Raw genomic sequence first — 16,568 nt, forward strand, 5'->3', positions numbered from 1 at the left:
TTCCTTAGGAATGTGTGGTTTTGTCTTGGTTACAATTATGGGACTTTGTGAAACCTCCTATCATGTAGCAAAAGTCCTATCTTGACTTCCAGAACTTCAAAGGATTATCTATTAGAGTCTTGCTTTTGTCTTGGTTATAATTATGGGACTTTGTGTAACCTCCTAGCATGTAGCAAAGTCCTATCTTGACTTGCAGAACTTCAAAGGATTATATATAGAGTAAGAACCACTGATTGAAGGCCTGAGTCTTGACTCTTTAGTACATCATGCCATGGTAGTTAATATATAGTCTAATTCAGTGCTCACATATCCTGGTTTATAGTGTAAACTCGCGGATGGTGCAATTATCAAGGTCAAAGTTTGGGCATTTCAGTCATATATACCTTAGATTCTGGCATAACTCTCGATTTTTTACCTTCATAATCAAGGCCGAGAAAATAGCTTTTTTCGAGCACTGCTCTAATTCTTGTAATCATCTCTTGTATTCACCAAATTTACACTATCTATACACATATTTACAGTCGTTGGCTCTTGTAATCATATCTTGTACTATCTTTACAGTTGTTGGCTCTTGTAGTTACCATGGCAGTGTTATACTTCTGTTGTCCAGCCCCGTGTATCTGCTGTTCTCCCCATCTGCAAATCTGTGAGGAACTTGTAAAAAATACTTGAGACCCTTTTCACCCCGCTGTTTGAGAACAAAACCCTGCACCAAAACGCGACACATAAAAACAGGTTTAATAGTGCCATGGAAAGAGTTCTGTATATACAACATCATTCACTGAAACCGTTTTTTTTCTAGTTCCCTTGTTTCCATTTTCGTTTCCATTCCCCTCATTCCCTATAGTGACATCTATCTATATACATACATACATATTTATCTGTGTGTGTGTGCATGTATATAAGTAAGTGTGTGTATGTATGTATGTATGTATGCATGCACACACACACATGTGTGTGAATATATGTGTATGTATGTATGTATGCATGCGTACACATTTGTGTGTGTGTGTGTGTGTGTGTGTGTGTGTACAAACTAATGCCGTTTCCGTTCCTGATCTTGTTCCCATTTCCCCGTATCCCATAACTATGATATACACCCATAATCCTATTGACGGGAAACCCACAATCAACTGAAAATAAAAGCTTAGGATTCTTGCAACCCACCTTGTCCCCCTGTGTGTGACACTTCCAACTGGAGAAACTACCACAGCTGTTCCTGTACAAAACGCTTCATCTGCATCCATTAACTCATCCACATCCACTTTTCTTTCCTCAACCTACACCAAAAAAGATAAGATACAAAACATCAAGACAACTCCATGCATGAGCGTGTATGTGGCAGATGGATTTGATGAGGTACATAGGTAAACAAAGAGGACTGTGTGCCGGTTTGCCAATATCTTTTTGATAGATGGCTGCTTCGTGGCTCGGAGCTCTATGGTACGCAACTCTATCCTCCAGTATGCGACGGTGGTAGCGAGATTACTGACCTTGTAGCCAAGACTCTGTGCAAGCTCCAAGATGCACTTCCGAGTGATACCAGGGAGTACACATCCTTTTGCTTCAGGAGTTGCAATGACATTATCCTGCACAGAAGATGGTGTAAATAGAACCTTTGATGAGTGATTCTCTCTCTCTCTCTCTCTCTCTCTCTCTCTCTCTCTCTCTCTCTCAAACACACTGCACACATTGCAAACAATTACCCTTTTCTCCACAACTTGTACTTCACAAGCTCAAAAACTCTTGAGAGAAATACAAGAAATACAAGCTAAACATTGTTGAATAACTGGTGAGGTTACCTTGACAATGAAGATGTTGCAAGAAGAGACCTCTTCAAGATACTTCCTTTCCAGTGCGTCAAGGTAAAGGACATCAGTAAAACCCTCTTTCTTAGCAGTTAGCTGAGCCTTTAGCACCTGTAATGAGATGCAAAATCAGTATTACATGCCACAAGACTTGCGTGAGTAGCAATCAAACACCCACCGCCTCTTAGAGAACCCTCCCCCCCCCCAAGTGAAGCACAAAAGAAAGCAGTACAAGGATCTTAAGACTCACTGGTGCATAGTTACAGATTGTTTTAACTCCTCCAGTTCCACCATGCACAGCCCGAGAGTACATGCTTTCTACTTTCAGGTGTATGGGAGCAGGACCTTCCTAGTGACCACTCACAACAAAAACAAAGGCCAATAAGCAACTTCTTTATATTGCATCCACGAATCCATTTCTACACAGCCAGAAAGCTAATTTCACACCAGGCAAAATAAAATGGCATGGCATACCTTAAAGTAGTCCCCCACAGGTGCTGCATAGACAAGAAAAGTGTACTCGGGGGATTTGGATAGACCAAGGACTGGACCAGTACCTATGAGCAGGGGACGCACATACAGGGATCCTTTCCCAACAGGAGGCACCTGGAAGTAAAAACTCTCTCTCTCTCTCTCTCTCTCTCTCTCTCTCTCTCTCTCTCTCTCTGTGCAAAACTGGAGGCACCTGGAAGTGAACTCTCTCTCTCTCTCTCTCTCTCTCTCTCTCTCTCTCTCTCTCCTGAAGACGTTAATATAACATTTCATTTCATTTTCTGCAAAACTCCCTTCGGATTATATAAAATCGACCATAGGTCAAAACCCAGAAAGATGTACAATGAGATCATGGGAAAAATCCGAAACAAACCACAGGATACATCAAGAGATAACGATACTCTAATCAGAAAGTGAAAATGAAGCTATCTGGCTGTGATAAGCCTACACAAATTGGCATCTGGCTTTGTCAGTCTCGGGTAATGTAGCAAAAACCACAATGTCCCATGCTAAGTGTCTGACCGATATAAAGTATCCACTATAAAACCTCCTGTGGCAGCTCACCAAAGCCAAGGGACTGTGAAACCCCTGAGTTGTGCCCCCAAGATCATCCACATCCACTCTTACCATTTCATGATGTTGTACCCCAAAAAAGGATGCAGATCTAATACTATAAGAGAGGTAGGAGGGACCCACTCATCGTCCACCACAAAAGCCAAGGGAAGGTTTCAAGGTACCAAGATGCACCTCTCTCTGACCAAACCAATTTGCCCAAGGCCTCACTAAACTGATCCTCAAACAACTCTGCAAATGTCTAATATCCATAAAATAGTTGGCCTCAACCATCGTCTACTCCTGTCTGGTATCATAAACAACCTCCCTCATCCAAAAGGAACCTCATGCACTCTGAATCTGATCATGGGCGCTCTCTTTGGACCAAGGAAAATATGATAACCTGTAATAGACTTGGACACCCCAAGCCAAAGTTCTAGTGCAACACACGTGAGAGAAACTGAAATAACTGAACAAGATTGAGAGAGAGACGACATGGCACAACGGAGTGCGGCACCCAAAAGTAATGGCCCCAAAGACTGGCGCGCCTTCTCGGTATTCCTGTAATATTATGCTTCAGCAAGTACAATGTCCGTCTCTCTCCGCAGTGCTCCCAAGCAAAATCTGCCACAGGAAGCGGCCTTGGCACACTTAATAAGGCCCTTGGCCTAGTTAAAAGCAGTTACATGAAAAGCAATGGTCCCCAAAAGCAAGTCCCAAAAGCATGCGCTGCTGCTAGTTTCCGGAATCTTTCAGAGGAGGCGGCCTTGGCAAACTTATAAAGGCCCTTAACCTAGTTAAAAACAATTACATGAAAAACAATGGTCCCCAAAAGCTCCAAGTCCCAAGGCTCAGTGTGAACAGTGCCCTGCCAAGCCCGCCTGCCACGCCATCACTGCGCATAACCGCCCCAACGGCCAGAGCCACCGCCCGACCACCAACTGCCGCTGCTATCCCTAGCCAAAACAGGCGAGGGTGACGCCCAGACCGCGCCACCCACTTGCACACGCAACGCCCCAGGAGGGACGCCATGGCCAAGCTCTTTTAAGAGCTCTCCTCTCTTTCGATACACCACAGAAGGGGCATGCTTTGAGTTATATACTCTTGCACTTTGGTTCATGCGCCTGTTTACGGGTTTTTAACTGCCACGTGGCGCTTGCCAAGCAACTGCCTCTTGAGGCCCTCGCCAAATCTTCAAAAACGACCTTGAAAAGAACCCTCTTGGGCCACTTTGGGAACCTCCCAGTCTTCTACTCCCGGGCTGGATGCTCAAGCCACTACATCCAGTGGAAACTTCGCTCCCTCGACTTTAGTCAATGCAGACCTTCGGACTTCTCTGAGCCTGCCAACCAAAGCCGCCAAAAACGGAAAAAATCATCTATGACCTCCCCTCAGGCAATTGCTCCAAACTCCACCGGACCGTAATTCTGCAACCGGGCATCTGATTGACAAGCCGTCGATTCCTGTTGACTTCACACATCACCCACTACCTTTTGAAACTTGTCGAAGCCAAAAAAACACCCAAAGGCACGACTACCAATGTTGTCAAGTGGGGACATACCAACCCCGAACAATCTTCCACTGGCCATACCTTCCCTTTGGAGCTCCGATTGGTAATCCCAGAAGACCGGCATGCTCTACAACACGAGCTGTAAACATCTACCTGCCCACTCCAGCTCTGGTCACCTGTCCGTACCTGCCCTGCCTATTAGGGATCTGCAAAGCCTTCCAACTTTAGATAGGCATAACTTGTTGCACACCATGGCTCCATTTGATGAGCCGTCTGGACCAGCTTCTAGAGCATCTCAAACACTACGTTCTAGGGCACATTCTCGGCACTTCAGACACTTTGACCTACCATCCCAACCGGCCCCTTCTGGAGTCTTCCTGGCCAAAAAAAAACCGCATCAAGCATACATTCCCACCGTGACCTGCTTGCCCAGGGCCTTCGTACTTGTTTCAACACTTCGCCATGCACCCGTTTGCACCCTCAGCCTGGCATTGCATACTTCCCAGCACATACCAACTTTGGATGCACCATGTCCTCCTAAAAATAGTAGGAAAAATACGTCAACACAAAAGTGACCTGCTCCTCAAAGATACATCTGGAAACCTCCATGGACCAGCTACAAGAACTGGGCAAGTAAAATCTAAAGTACTCGGACATCTGCTGGCGATGCAAAACCTACAGAATAGTCAAACTCCTCTACAAACTGAGGAGACTCAACTCTCTGCTCACCTCCAGTAGTGCCTATTGTAAGGGGGACCTACGACTAGATCTCCAAGGAATCCACAACCTGCTGAATTGGCCTAACCTAGGGCACCTCAAGCTGATCTTGAAACCATGCTACAGTATGCACTAAAACCCCTCATAGAAAATAGGCGCCCATCGCAACACAATATCTCAAGCTTGCACAAAACACTTCATAGAACTCTTTGGGGCCATCGAAAATGCCATCCACAAGATCTTCGTGCAAGAAATTATAAGCCACCGTCCTATGAGGAAGACAGAGGGAAACCTTCCCATGAAGAAGAGGATGCAATCCTTGTCAGTGAAGCGCACAAAGGCACGAAGGACCTCTTTTGTGTCAAAAGAAGTGTGTAGAGCATCATTTTCTTCAAATTGATCAGCTTCCAAAGTAAGACTTTTAGCATAATCGAGTGATAGGGAGTTAGCAAACTCCAAACGCAATTCCAAGTCTTCTTCTAACTCGCCTCTTGAATGCTCAACCAACTCGAGACGATGCATAACCTGAAGGGGAGAGATTGTAGCAATCATAGGTGTATCTTTAGTGCATGATGCTTCTGCGTATGATTTTGCACCTGGACCATGGCCAAAGATTTCTGAGTTACATTTCAATCGCTTGGTAATCAATTTTTCATTGGTTCTGAGTTTTCTTCATCATGTACTTCAGCATCTAGCATATCATGTCAACCATATTCTATATGAAATTTTCCAAAAAAGCGATCATCGAAGAAAAGTCTCTCTCTCTCTCTCTCTCTCTCTCTCTCTCTCTCTCTCTCTCTCTCTCTCTCTCTCTCAAGAACCCACTTAAACCGAAATTAGCACCTATAAACCGTAAAACAGTACTTGCGAATCCAAAAACAGGAGTTGAATCAACAAAAGCTTTCACACAAGAAAAAAGCAAAACAGCACCCTACAGCATAAGAGAAGCCATTGCAATACCCTAAAACAGCAGTGAGAGCAAAAACGATATTCTAAAAATGCAGAGAAACAACAGAACGAACCCTAAAACCTCTCTCTCTCTCTCTCTGCCCCTGCTCGCCCCAGCACTAACCTAATGCATAGAGAGAGAAAGAGGGGGGGGGGGGGGGAGTAGCGTAGAGAGAGAAAGAGAGAAAAAAAAGTGGCGTAGAGAGCGAAAGAGGGGGGAAAGTCGCGTAGAGAGAGAAAGAGGAAAAGAGAGAGAGAGAGAGAGAGAGAGAGAGAGAGAGAGAGAGAGAGAGAGAGAGAGAGATATTAGCGTTGAGAGAGAAAGGGTAGAGAGAGAAAGAGGGGGGGGGGGAGTAGCGTAGAGAGAGAAAGAGAGAAAAAAAAGTGGCGTAGAGAGCGAAAGAGGGGGGAAAGTCGCGTAGAGAGAGAAAGAGGAAAAAGAGAGAGAGAGAGAGAGAGAGAGAGAGAGAGAGAGAGATTAGCGTTGAGAGAGAAAGGGTAGAGAGAGAGTCTATGCTCGCGTATAGAGAGAGAGAGAGGGAAAAAAAAAAAAACTTGTGCCACTCTTCTTCACTCTTGTATCCCTCTCCCTCCCCTGTGGGAGCCCTTCGACCATGAGGAAGCAAAATGGCAAAGATGACCTGGTGGAGGATGCAATCCAAAAATGCAAAGAAGAGCTTAGCGAGTCCATCAGCATGATCAACCAACACCCTCCTAGGTACTATCAACATACTCGACGCACGCGTGGCAGCACAGGAAAGCATGATACACACACTCAAGGATCGCGTGAAGGCCCAAGATGAGGAAATCGCACTACTCAAGAAAGAGCTTGTAGAGGTGCGATCGCAGAATGTCCTCGAAGAGGGAGAGCTTCAACCCTCAGTAATTGAAGAGCTTAACACGATTAAGGAACAAGTGCGGGCCATCAAAGAAGGTGGGGACCAACAAAAAGAAATGACAACCTCGTGGGTAGATGTCATCACAAAGACCCAACAAAAAGCAGAAAAGGTAGAAAAATGGATCGAGATTGTCAAGAAAGGGAAAGGCAAGGAAATAACCCCCACACCAACCATCATTAACTTAACACTAGACGAGGAGCAAAGGAGACGTGTGCAGGCCTTACACGTAAGGATATGTGGCCTCAAAGACCAAGATAATGTGGATGAAGAGGTGAAAGAACTCATGACTTTGGTGGGGGTCAACGAGCAGACGTATACAAGGGCATGGAGAGTGGGCACTAAGAAAAGCGGGAGCAACGGAGAAACCTTGAAGGAAAGGGCACTCATTCTCCGCTTCCCCTCCATGGAAGCGAAGAAGGACTTCCTGAAGAAGAGACAGACTCTAAAGAAGACTGGCATCTTTCTTGGAGATGACCTCACCCTCTCGCCGGAAATTAGAGCAGCAAGGGAAAAGGGGAAGATTGCTTTTTACAGGGATGGAAAGGTGGTGATATTGGAGCGACGCCCCGCATGACGGTGCAAGACCTATGGGACCACACTAAAAAAAAAAAACCCGGAATTGTAATGGGTCACTCTGCCTTGATGTAGGGGCCTTTGAGGATAGCTTCACGAGGAGAGACATCATTTTCTACTCTGAGACGCATCAAGCACCTGGACAATCAATGCCACAGGTGAGCGGATATAGATGGAAGACAGCATGCAGACAGGAGACCAGATCGGAGCATCGAGGACGGGGCTCAGGGGGAGTGGCATTTCTATTCAAGGAGGAACTGCAGCCACTGATATATATAGCATGCAAGGATGAACAGGCACGTACATGTGGGTGAGGCTCAGAGCAGAGACGGGCAGATACCTCTACATAGCTATTTGTTACTTTCCTCCTAATACGTCAGTATATGCATCACCTAGAGGACAATCCCCCTTTGCTATTTTGGATAATGATATATGGGAGTTTTCCAAGGACGGTGACATTATCATACTAGGGGATTTCAATGCTAGGACTGCCCACCACCATACAATATTTTATGATACTTTCGAAGATATGCTTAGGGAGCTCGACGTCACAAAGATGGTCAATCCAGACTATCACAAGATGAGGAATATGCTGAATATGGCAGATACTTGATAGATATGGGGACCGCACACAGATTGGCCATTGTGAATGGCCTACAAAGATTTTCGGCAGGTGGGGGTTTTACTTGCTTTCCACACCGACATGGTGCCAGCTCAGTGGATTATGTTATGGCCCAGCCAGGTCTCATTCCATTCTTTCAGGATTTCATGGTGGGCACTAGGCCAGTCAGAGTAGCAGTTGATCATGCTATCGTGCCTTTCACCCTGACCTTTCAGTTCAGCAGAGCTCCATTAGGAGAGGTCCCCACACACACTCGGTATACCTTCATGAGGGAGACGCATCCTGTGTATATGGATGAGATATACAGGCAGCTATGCACCCAAGAGCAGGGACGGCCACTAGATGAACTCACTCAGATACTGATAGAGACGCTCCATGATGCAGCATCAGAGGCATACCCCCACAGTCAGCCCACACAGAGACGATCTAAGCATGCCCTTAAACAGTTGGTATGATGAGGAATGCAGAGAGACGAGGATCAAATTACAAAGGGAAGTGCTCAAGGGTATTACCACACATAGACAATCACGGATTATCTTTCTCCGCCTAGTGCGACGAAAGAAAAGGGCCCATCTATCTCAGCTAGAGTGGGATCTATATTAGCTATTTATAAGTCAAGACTCAGGCGAAGGATGGAGGAGGCTATTCCACGAGCATTCACCACCACCGGCGGTCACCTCCACTGAGACATGGGGGGAATATGCCACATCTCTCTACACAGCATCAGGGCAACCACCTCTGCCAGACCCACTAGAGACATGCCCGAAGACATGTTCTTTCTTTAGTGCCGAGAGGGTAAGGAAAGCCATTGACAGGATGAAGACAAGGAGAGCACATGATCATGATGGTCTGGTAGCAGAGCACTTCATTCATGCCAGAGATATGATTGCAGATCTCCTGGCTATGATGTTTAATCGAGCCATGTATGAAGGCTTCCCGGAGACTTGAGTTTGTCTACAATTGTGCCTATTTTCAAGTCGGGAGATCCCATGATTCCCGCAAATTATTGCACCATCATGGTTGGTCATACATTAGCTAGGTTGTATACATCCGTTCTTGAGCAAGAGCTGAGTAGATGGGCAGATCGAGAAGTAGATGGGCAGAGCGAGAAGGCATAAGAGCACCAGGGCAAGCAGGTTTCAAGAGAGGTTTCTCCACTCTTGACCAGATTCTGACACAAAGCTATTATTGAGGAGGATAGACACCATGGCAAGAGGATCTACTGTAGCTTTGTGGATTTCCACAAATCTTTTGACACAGTGCCGAGAGCCAACTTATGCGCAAACTACAGGACATGGGTGTGCCTACATAGCTGATATGGGGTATTCTGGCTCTATACAGGACAGGGATGGGGCGGGTTTAGGGTCACTAAGGGAATGTCTGACATGGTCCACTCCACTATTGGAGTAAAGCAGGGATGCCCCCTATCCCCGACTCTTTTTGGGATGTATGTGGATGAGTTTTCGGACTATGTAGAGCGTCAGGGGGACAAGGGGGCTCAGCTAGCAAGGACATGGATTCCGCTGTTACTATACGCTGATGATATTGTGCTGATTTCTGACTCTCTAGAGGGGATGCAACGTCATTTGGATGCTCTACATACATTTGCTCATGACAGTGGATTGTCTGTCAATCTAGGGAAAACCAAGGTTATGGTGCTTAAGACCACACCACAGTGGGTCAGGAGGTCGGCACCCACATTTATGTATGGCCAGGAGACTGTGGAGTACACAGATGCATATACTTATCTTGGGTAGACTTCGGTGGACCGATGTTTTCACTAAGGAGAGCATCAGAGACTAGACTGACAAGAACATGTGCAGCTTGGGCGGACTGGAGAGGATGTGTTCGCAGGTTCAGTTTCAGGAACCGCGAACAAAGCTTTGGCTTTTTGACACGCTGGTCACTCCAGCTATGCTCTATGGAGTTCAGGTATGGGGACCCTCAGTAGACCACCATGGGAGAATTTGCAACACAGATGGATGGAGATGTATGGAGAGGCCTCTGGTCTCTATGATCGCCCAGATGAGTCGGGCAAGGCCTCAGTACCACATGAGATTATCCGAGCCAAGCTAGCCGCGTTTCCCCCCCCCCCCCCCCCCCCCCCCCCCTCATGATGGAGGCATTGACAAGATCAGTATCCTTTATGCACGGTCTATGGGATCTCCCCAAGGAGAGATACGTTCGGCTTGCCCTAGAGTCATCTCGACAACTAGCTCTACAAGGCGATACAGCATGTTGGTAACGGACAGATGACGGCATGGTTTCAGTCGCATGGTCTCAACATGGATAGATTACCTCCGCTTAAATACTCCCTGGATGCACCCTCCCTGTCTCTCACACGGACAGAGATCACCAGACTCATACGTCATGATCTGATTCAGCTAAATACCAGGAGCACATGGATACAGCCGACACACGAGTTGGGCACGAAGATGACCTTCTATAGAGAGCATCTTCTCCAACTCATAGAGGACGGCTTTGTAACTAGACACTTATCTCATGGGATAAGATGCGCTATTGGACAGATACGCACATCCTCACATCAACTCTAGATCGAGACTAGCTGATTTCGAGGGGTGCCGGCAGGAGCCGGGATATGTCACCTATGTAACTTAGAGCCAGAGACAGAGCTGCACTACACATGTCAATGTCCGACATACTATGAGATACGCGACTGCTTCCACTGCCTGTTCAGAGAAGGGTTCGGACCTTTTTCTAAAGTCATGAGATACATGGATCAGAGGTGTCTCGGATTGTTCCTGCTAGAGCTGTGTAGACTTAGGGAGAGCTTGCTGAGGACATCAAGGAAAAGACAGCCTCAAAGACAAATTACAGATTTCTTTACACTAGCCAGAGGAGAGCCAACGGAGCAGTCTTTACAGCAGATCTCAGAGCCTACTCATACTAGAGGTATACTGCTTGACCGAGCCACTGAGCTTGGCAAATCCAGACGTCCACGACCTCGGGGGGTCTCCCACTACCGACGAAGGCTGCAACATAAGATACAGATCATTCTAGCTCGACATGCAAGACGCCCAACCAGAGTACTGACCATGGAGGAGGTCGACGAGATATGACAACGACCGATGAGAGATTTCATCGGAACCCCCCCCCCCCCCCCCCCCCCTTTCATCTGAACCCACACCCCCCCCCCCCCCCCCCCCAACCCCCAAAAAGGGTTTTAGTGTCTTAGTGTTAGTTCTTTGTAACTTTGTAATTTCCGTACTCAGACATAGTATCAGATTCACCAATTGTAACTTTTTGGTCTCATAGGTCACTTTGGCCTCATTTCATTTCATTTCTCTCTCTCTCTCTCTCTCTCTCTCTCTCTCTCTCTCTCTCTCTCTCTCTCTCTCTCTCTCTCTCTCTCTCTCTCTCTCTCTCTCTCTCTCTCTCTCTCTCTCTCTCTCTCTCTCTCTCTCTGTCTCTGTGTGTGTGTGTGCGCGTGCGTGTGTGCGTGTGTGTGTGTGTGTGTGTGTGTGGTGTAATACGCGCGAACACACAGTGCACACACCACCTCCATTGTGTGACTTAAAACATACCCAACGTTTATTGGCCAAGACAGTTTGCTTCACAGCGTCCACAAAGGTGTCTACCGAAGGTGCTGGCATGCACATGCGCTCTGCACCAAAAATCATTCGCTTCGCATTTTCTTCAGGGCGAAACAATAGGGACCGTCCATCTGTGGTTCTATATGCTTTCAGCCCCTCAAAGATGCCCTGGGAAACAAACACATCATACGTTCCTAAATAGCAAGGATCAAGTAGCCAGTTCATGATGACAAGAAAATACAAGCACTTACTTGTCCATAATTCAGCACTCCAGCAGATGGGCTTACTTCTAGAAGCCCAAAAGGCTCTAGCTGCCCCCTATGCCATTCTCCATCCGTGTCACATTTCATGATGAACATCTGGTCTGTTTCCCTCGTTTTAAATCCAAGATTGTCCCAATCAACATCAGAGATGCTATCACTGTCCCTTTAAAATGAACACAACTATTAAGATTGCGAATGACCACCAACTTTGGCATTAATCTACACTAGACGCTTCAGGCACATGCATCTACAGTAATTGATCGAAGCTACACATGTGCACACCTCTTCAAACATGCAGGCATGGTACCATTTGCTTTCAATTTGTAGATGGGAAAATCCCTAGAGACTTGAGCTGTTAGTTGTAATGAAAGATAAATGGGGCACCTATTTTCCCAAGTCACCAAGTTCTAGGCTGTGAAAACTTACTGTGTCACCTTTAAAGCTGCTGAGGTAGACATCATAGACCTTAACTGGAAACATGCCTGTTTCAAAACGCAACAATGTTACTGAGATAATAAATGTACAATAGACTTCAACTGCAACTAAAAACAAGGTATCCTCTTGCAAAATGACCCACATGCTTGCATCCATGCATACATATGTACAATGTCAAGAAAAGCCGATGAAGGTGTTGAAACAGTGGGCTTAACACAAGGTAATTGGGGCGCACGGTTCACTACATAAACTTGGCGACTGGCATAGACCAGTCTAGATAATCATACTTTAGCAGTACAATGAAGACATTTGTACAAGAGAGAATGCTTCTACAACAACCTCATCTGACTTTCTCAGTCTGTCCTTAAACTATGCAGAGCAGTACGAAAATGATCAGATTTCGCCACAAATGAAGAGTTGCTCAGCTTAGCTAGCACGCAGCTCTTCCACACACAATGTGCTAGAAGTAAAATTCCTTCCCCATCGACAGTCCCACTGCTTGAGTACAAGAAAAAGCACCAACTCAACGACATTACTTGAAGACATAGTCTTTTAGTTGAACTGGGGGATCAACAATGCTGGAATACTTTTAGTTCAAGTGAAATCTGCATAGCTATGACCAGGCAAGTTTCCAGCTACATAAATGCTAGTCACAATCATCTAAACAAACGTCATTACAAATGATTTGTTCCTGCCTCTATGTAAACCCTTAAGAAAAAAAAATCCTGAGCACAAAAGAGTCTTTCACATTAAAGGCAAGATCGGTAAGGACACGAAAGACCAACTCGATGTAAATTCAGAGTACATCACAAACGTTCTTAGGATTTCACACACCTTTATGCTGTCTAATTGGCCCACTGGTGAGATGATTGGACGCTTCCTTTGTTGTGCTGTGTAAAAAGAGCCAGTGTGGGAACCCCTGCAGCCAGATATGATAAGGTTGAGTGAGACCCCTTCAATACAGACCTGATATCCATGAAACTAGCAGAAACCTCGACCCCTTCCTCCCAACACACACACACACACATCCCCCCCAGAAACAACCGCCCATAACAAACGGAGAGAAAAAAGGGGACAAAGATACGTTGCAACAAGATGATGCAAAGCCTCTTAATAGACTCCTTCCTTCTTCTAATAAGCAGGACATGCCTGGAGGGCGCCCACCTTGCAAAAGCTACAACAAAAAGCTCGCTCGCTCTCTCTCTCTCTCTCTCACACACACACACACACACACAGAATCTGTTTGTGAACCTGGTGGAAGATAAGCATCGCCGAAGCAAGGAGGTTGACGATTTGAAGACCATTGCTGCAAGCTGAACAACCAAACGCTTGAGAGTGAGTGAGCCTGCCTACCTTAAATAAGAAGCGTGGGCTGATGCTTTGACGGCCACGTCCACGTCAGCCTGCGTAAAGGACCGAAACACTCTCCTTCTTGATGGGATCTCCACGTCAGCGATGTGTGTGTGCATGAGTTCCATACTATAACGCATGTTAAAACCAAGGTGAAAGCTCACGTCGGCCTGCTAATTGTCACAGGGCTAGAAAAATATAGTTTTCCTAACCAAAGAAAATAAGGGCAAACTTGAAATTCTCCTGGTTTTCTGGTCAAAATCTGAAGCTTTTGTTGGTAATTACACTAAACCTTGTGAAAATTTCTCGGTATTCTTCAAGGCAAGCTCAAAATATAACTGAGATTTTAGGATTTCAACCGGTTAAAATACATTGGACCTTGGTTTTTTTCTAACAGCGCTACTCAATCCCTCGCTAGAACCCTCAAAAAATCACGTGCTTGTTCGGTTTTGTGTTTCAAACTTTCAAGGAAGAAATAGAGAGCTTTATTCAATCTATATTTATATTTATATTATTTATAATGGAGCTTAAAATTTTCAAAGAACCTCCACTTGGATCACTTTAAAGAAACCTTGTAGAACATTTAATCTAAAATGCAAAAGTGAAGGATAAGATTGTAGAAATGAAAAGCCTTTTGACAAGGTATAGTTAAAGAACTTTCTACTCCACATAGAATAAATATCATTTTAAACATTACGGGGTAGAAGATTTAGGTTGCCAGGTGGTAGCGCATCCCGCATCTAGCCTTGAGAAGGTGTGTTGGCAAGAAGGGGGAATGGAAACCTGAAAGGCTACGGTGAGGATAGTGAGCTTTCTGTTGTGCTCAGTCCACACACCTTACTTGGAGTCACAACAATGGCGAAGAGAGAGAGAGAGAGAGAGAGAGAGAGAGAGAGACTCGGATTGCTGCAATAGAGAGAGAGAGAGGGCATTGGACAATAGAGAGAGAAAGAGAGAGTCGACGTTTTAGCTTTGCTCCAGACCATGATTGGCAATCGTGATACGTGCGTGACCTGAGCCTTTCACCGTTCACGCTTCTGAAATCACCACTGCAGAGAGAGGTTCCGACTCTTGAGTCCAGCAGCCTAGAGATAGAATGCGTTTCTGGCACTGAGAGAGAGAGAGAGAGAGAGAGAGAGAGAGAGAGAGAGAGAGAGAGAGGCAGGCGGTTCACAGAGAGAGAGATGGTCGAGAGAGTTAAAATATGTTGCATTTAATGGCCTAGTAACTTGTGTGTAGCGGAAAATAGCATGAACATAGTGAGCATTTCATTAGAATAGATTCCTAATGAGGATAACAAGAGTGCTTGGGTGGAGAGAGCAACAAAAAGTATAACACCTAGTTAGATAGCATGAACAATACTTCAAAAGAGAGAGAAATTAAGCTATTGACAACAGTTGAGGACCGTATTTACATGGAGCCGGTCCCCCTTCCAAAAGGCTTTGTATTATGGTTTCTCCCATCAAGAGAGACATTTTACAATACAATTCTTTGTGTTCCTTCAATACTAGCTAGTGCAATGAAGATGGAAACTTCAAGCACTAAGCAAAACACTTATTAAACACAACATCAATTCCCTCACGGTCTCAGACCCAAGACCTCACACACCTTTGAAGATGGTGAGAGCTAGCGGGGTATGAGAGTAGATTGAGAGGAAGAAGGAGTAGTCTTGCGAGAAAGATGTACATCTCCTCACATAATCACTCATATTAGCATAGCTTAGCTTAGTAATTAGCATGGTAGAGGAGATGAGCATGCATTGAAGCTTGGCTCTTGGTTGGATTTGCATCACAAAGCCAAGAGTTGTTGGTGTAGGCCTCCCTTCTCACAAGCTTGGAGTAGGTGATAAGCTTTTCATTAAAGCTTGAGAAGGAGAGAGAGAGTCTTCTTACTTCACACATGAGTTTGTGTGAGTGTGTGTGGATAATGCCTTGAGTAAATCAGCCCCCTCTCTTTCTTGGTCGACCCCTCTTGCTATTTGCTCATGTTGCAACCCTGTTGGCCCTTTCCAGGCTTAGCCAATGAGTATTAAGAAGCATCAGTGATAGCCTTCTAACATGTGTCCCCCTTTCCCCTTTTGTGAGAGCTTTAGGTAATCAATAAATGCAACTAAACTCTCATTTGGGTCCCTTTGCCTCCTGGACAATAGGAATCAGGCAAGCCATTGGGCTGTTGAATGCTCATTGGACCCCTTGGGAGACTGTCCAATAGTCTTCTAGAGAGCTTAATTCTTATTGGTTCTTTTATTAAGTGTTTTAAAATTAATCAAACTAGATTGACTCTACCCTAATTCTCATTGGTCCACCTCCATGGCCATCCAATAGGATTTGAGTACACCTTGTGGACATCTGGGCTAGGGAGCTGACATGTGTCCCTCTTTCCCCTTGTGTAAAGGAAGCTTGTGTGTGTGTGTGTGTGTGTGTGTGTGTGTGTGTGTGTGTGTGTGTGTGTGTGTGTGTGTGTGTGTGTGTGTGTGTTTGTTTCTCTCTCATCCCCTACTTCCAAGGCTCGCCCCCTCCTATGTAGGACTTATGAAGACTTTTTGGGACACACAAAGCATCCAAACTACCTAGTGTTTGACCTTTGGACACAACCTTTGAATTTTGGAACCTTAGCATTTTGGAAGTCTTAATCGGTTGAACCTTAGGGTCCCTTTTAAGCCCATTGTTGCACATTGCTCTTTTGCAGATGCCCCCCCCCTTGGATCCCTATTTTCCCTCCTTTGGATCCCTACTGTGATCTGCCAACTTAACCAATATTCTAGCTTTTTCTCCCTAGGTACTTCCCCATATTAAATGATCAGTTTAACATGAGAAAATCATTTAGGAGAATTGAATATTAGTTA

At 45.5% G+C, this 16,568-nt stretch overlaps 1 protein-coding gene across 10 annotated transcripts in view; it reads right to left on the bottom strand.

Annotated features, from left to right (window-relative positions):
* LOC147465093 (branched-chain-amino-acid aminotransferase 5, chloroplastic-like) overlaps window positions 1-13,755 on the bottom strand; it is a 37,551-nt gene extending 23,796 nt beyond the window's left edge. For 7 of the 10 annotated variants that reach the window (XM_086518189.1, XM_086518204.1, XM_086518229.1 and 4 more), the window contains exons 1-11: window positions 13,727-13,750; window positions 13,208-13,292; window positions 12,365-12,420; window positions 11,927-12,101; window positions 11,667-11,843; window positions 2,283-2,414; window positions 2,059-2,157; window positions 1,803-1,919; window positions 1,494-1,589; window positions 1,168-1,280; window positions 582-706 (exon numbers count right to left, since the gene is read on the bottom strand). In XM_086518189.1, coding sequence (XP_086374315.1) covers window positions 592-706; window positions 1,168-1,280; window positions 1,494-1,589; window positions 1,803-1,919; window positions 2,059-2,157; window positions 2,283-2,414; window positions 11,667-11,843; window positions 11,927-12,101; window positions 12,365-12,399 — 1,059 coding nt within the window. In that variant the 5' untranslated portion in view covers window positions 12,400-12,420; window positions 13,208-13,292; window positions 13,727-13,750 and the 3' untranslated portion in view covers window positions 582-591. Of the gene's footprint in view, window positions 1-168; window positions 707-1,167; window positions 1,281-1,493; window positions 1,590-1,802; window positions 1,920-2,058; window positions 2,158-2,282; window positions 2,415-11,666; window positions 11,844-11,926; window positions 12,102-12,364; window positions 12,421-13,207; window positions 13,293-13,457; window positions 13,548-13,624 lie in introns of those variants that run through there. The other 3 variants (XM_086518245.1, XM_086518236.1, XM_086518182.1) reach the window with 3 other exon arrangements.
* Between the last annotated feature and the right edge of the window lie 2,813 nt (window positions 13,756-16,568).

This window comes from Adiantum capillus-veneris, chromosome 1 (genome assembly GCF_014529385.1).
Source record: "Adiantum capillus-veneris isolate H3 chromosome 1, ASM1452938v2, whole genome shotgun sequence".
In the NCBI taxonomy this organism is placed as follows: domain Eukaryota; kingdom Viridiplantae; phylum Streptophyta; class Polypodiopsida; order Polypodiales; family Pteridaceae; genus Adiantum; species Adiantum capillus-veneris.